At 63.3% G+C, this 2,085-nt stretch overlaps 1 protein-coding gene across 1 annotated transcript; it reads right to left on the reverse strand.

Annotated features, from left to right (window-relative positions):
* Positions 1 to 1,177: 1,177 nt before the first annotated feature.
* GP9 (glycoprotein IX platelet) lies at positions 1,178 to 1,719 on the reverse strand (the record flags this gene model as incomplete). The annotated part of the gene is made up of 1 exon (XM_084248433.1): positions 1,178 to 1,719. The coding sequence occupies one exon, from the start codon at positions 1,717 to 1,719 to the stop codon at positions 1,186 to 1,188; it is 534 nt and encodes a 177-aa protein (XP_084104559.1). The 3' UTR covers positions 1,178 to 1,185.
* Positions 1,720 to 2,085: the final 366 nt, after the last annotated feature.

The following is a 2,085-nucleotide window of genomic DNA, read 5'->3' on the forward strand; positions in this document are numbered from 1 at the left end:
TGTTGGCTGTGGAGGTGATGGAGAGAAGAGAGGGGTGGCAGACGTGAGGCCGGTGTGCAGGCGGTGGTGGGTACCAGGATGGTGGCGGAGGTGGTGTTAATCTCCATGGGGTGGGAAGTCGTGTGGAGGGTGGTGGGAGCTGACTGGGGTCCCTCAGGGGACGGTGGTGGCCAGCGGGGCGCGGCTGGGAGGCAGTGAAGCTGGCTGGCGGTGGTGATGCGGTGGAGCAGAGGCTCGGTGTGGGCCTTGCTGCCTGGCATGAGACCGTGGGGAGTTGGAGCTGGTGAATCAAACTTCCCAGGGGACCTGCTTCCCTGGGGCTCCAGCGCAAATCAGGAAGTCCCTCCCTGTCACTGAAGGTCGCTCCACTCCTCCCACCCTCAGGGGAGTCATCACCTGTAGTGGTGACACTGGGCTGCCTGGGCAGGTTCTTGCTGAACCAAAGCCAACAGGTGGTAGCGTTGGAAGACTTTGGTGACCAATCCTGGGGTCCAAGTTGGACCCTGAGCTTGCAGGTGTCTGATGTCATTTCCATGAGAAAGGGAGGAGTTGATTATTTTTCCAAAGAAGAGTAGCAAGGAGGGGAAGGAGAGAGGGGCTGCAGCGGGCTTGAGACTGGGGTGGGGCCTCGCACCCAGGAGGCCCAAGGGCCAGGACAGTGCAGCCAGAGCCACTTTGGGGTCTCAGTGCTGAGTCTCAAGGTCTGTCTGTGGCAGGTGTGGCCTGCAGGAGGGGGCCCTCAGCGCCTTATGCTCTGCCCACGGCCGTGTTGTGGGGGCAAGCTTTTTGTGCAGCGTGGATGGGATAGGAAATGGGCCGTTGGATGGCGGCGTGGGAGGCAGGTGTGGCTGATGGGGTGGTGTGAGAACTGGTGCCCTGGGGCCAGGCGGGCCCTGAGGAGGGCACAGGATGTCTAGAGAGGATAAGAAGGGGGGTAGCTGGGTGAGGGGGAAGGGTCTGGGGCCTCCCAGAGAAACTCCAGTTGATATCTGGTTATAACAAACCTGACCCTGGTTTCCTGGAAAAAGCCAGACCCTGGTGCTTGAAAGGAAATCAAAATCTCTGGGTTTGGATAAAATGGCCAAGCAGCCATTTTATTTTGAGCTGTGGTGGTTAGGACTGACCAGGGCAGGTGGCGTCCGGGGAGCCTGGCCCTCTGGTCTGGGGTGACCCTGGGGCCTGGGCTCAGTCCAGGGGATCTGTGGCGGTGCACAGCAGACCAGCCAGGAGAGCCAGGCCCAGCACCGCCATGACCACCAGCGCCACGTCCCACCAGACGCCCGGGTAGGCCCAGGGCTCCTGGAGCCGCCAGCCGCAGTTGCCCAGCTCATAGCCGGTCAGCTGACCCAGTGGGCGTCTGGTGGCGAGGCGGGGGCTGGCGCAGCGGACATGCAGCAGGGCCTCGGGCGTGTGGTCCTTCAGCCAGAGGCGCAGGTAGGTGAGGCTGCAGTCGCAGTGCCAGGGGTTCTTTGAGGCGTCCAGGGTCTGCAACTGGGGCAGGTGGTCGAAGGCGCCGGGAGGCACGGAGCGTAGGCTGTTGTTGGCTAACAGGAGGTGGCGGGTGTGGATGGGCAGGGCAGGCAGGGCTGTGAGCCCCCGGCTCCCGCAGTCCACCCACAGCCCCATGGTTTCCAGAGCCTGGCAGGTGCACGGTGTGGGGCAGTTCGTGGTGGCCTCTGCAGTGGCCCAGAGCAGGAACAGGGCCCCCCAGGCAGGCATCGGGCCGGCTGACTGTGGGGAGAGCCGCCGAGAGGTATGGGATGAGCCTGCAGCCTGCACCCCATCCCGAGGACAGTGCACTCTGGGGCTGGGACTCACCTCCCTTCTCAGGCCTCAGCTTTCTCCTCTGAAATGGGGTGGTGGTGACAGAAGGGGGTGAGCAGGTCCAACCCAGGGTCTAGTTGCCCCTCACCAGACAGATGGAAGACTGGATGACCAGGGTGGCTGTGGTGGGCGAGGTGGTTGTGTTCACTTTGTCCTTGGGTCGGGGAAGGGACTTCCTGGCCTTGGTAGAGACCCTAACCCTGGCTCAGGGGTAGGGGGAGCACCCCTGCTAAATGCCTCCTAGCCCTGGACCCAGCCCCC

Source organism: Talpa europaea (assembly GCF_964194135.1).
Source record: "Talpa europaea genome assembly, chromosome: 11".
Taxonomy (NCBI): Eukaryota; Metazoa; Chordata; class Mammalia; order Eulipotyphla; family Talpidae; genus Talpa; species Talpa europaea.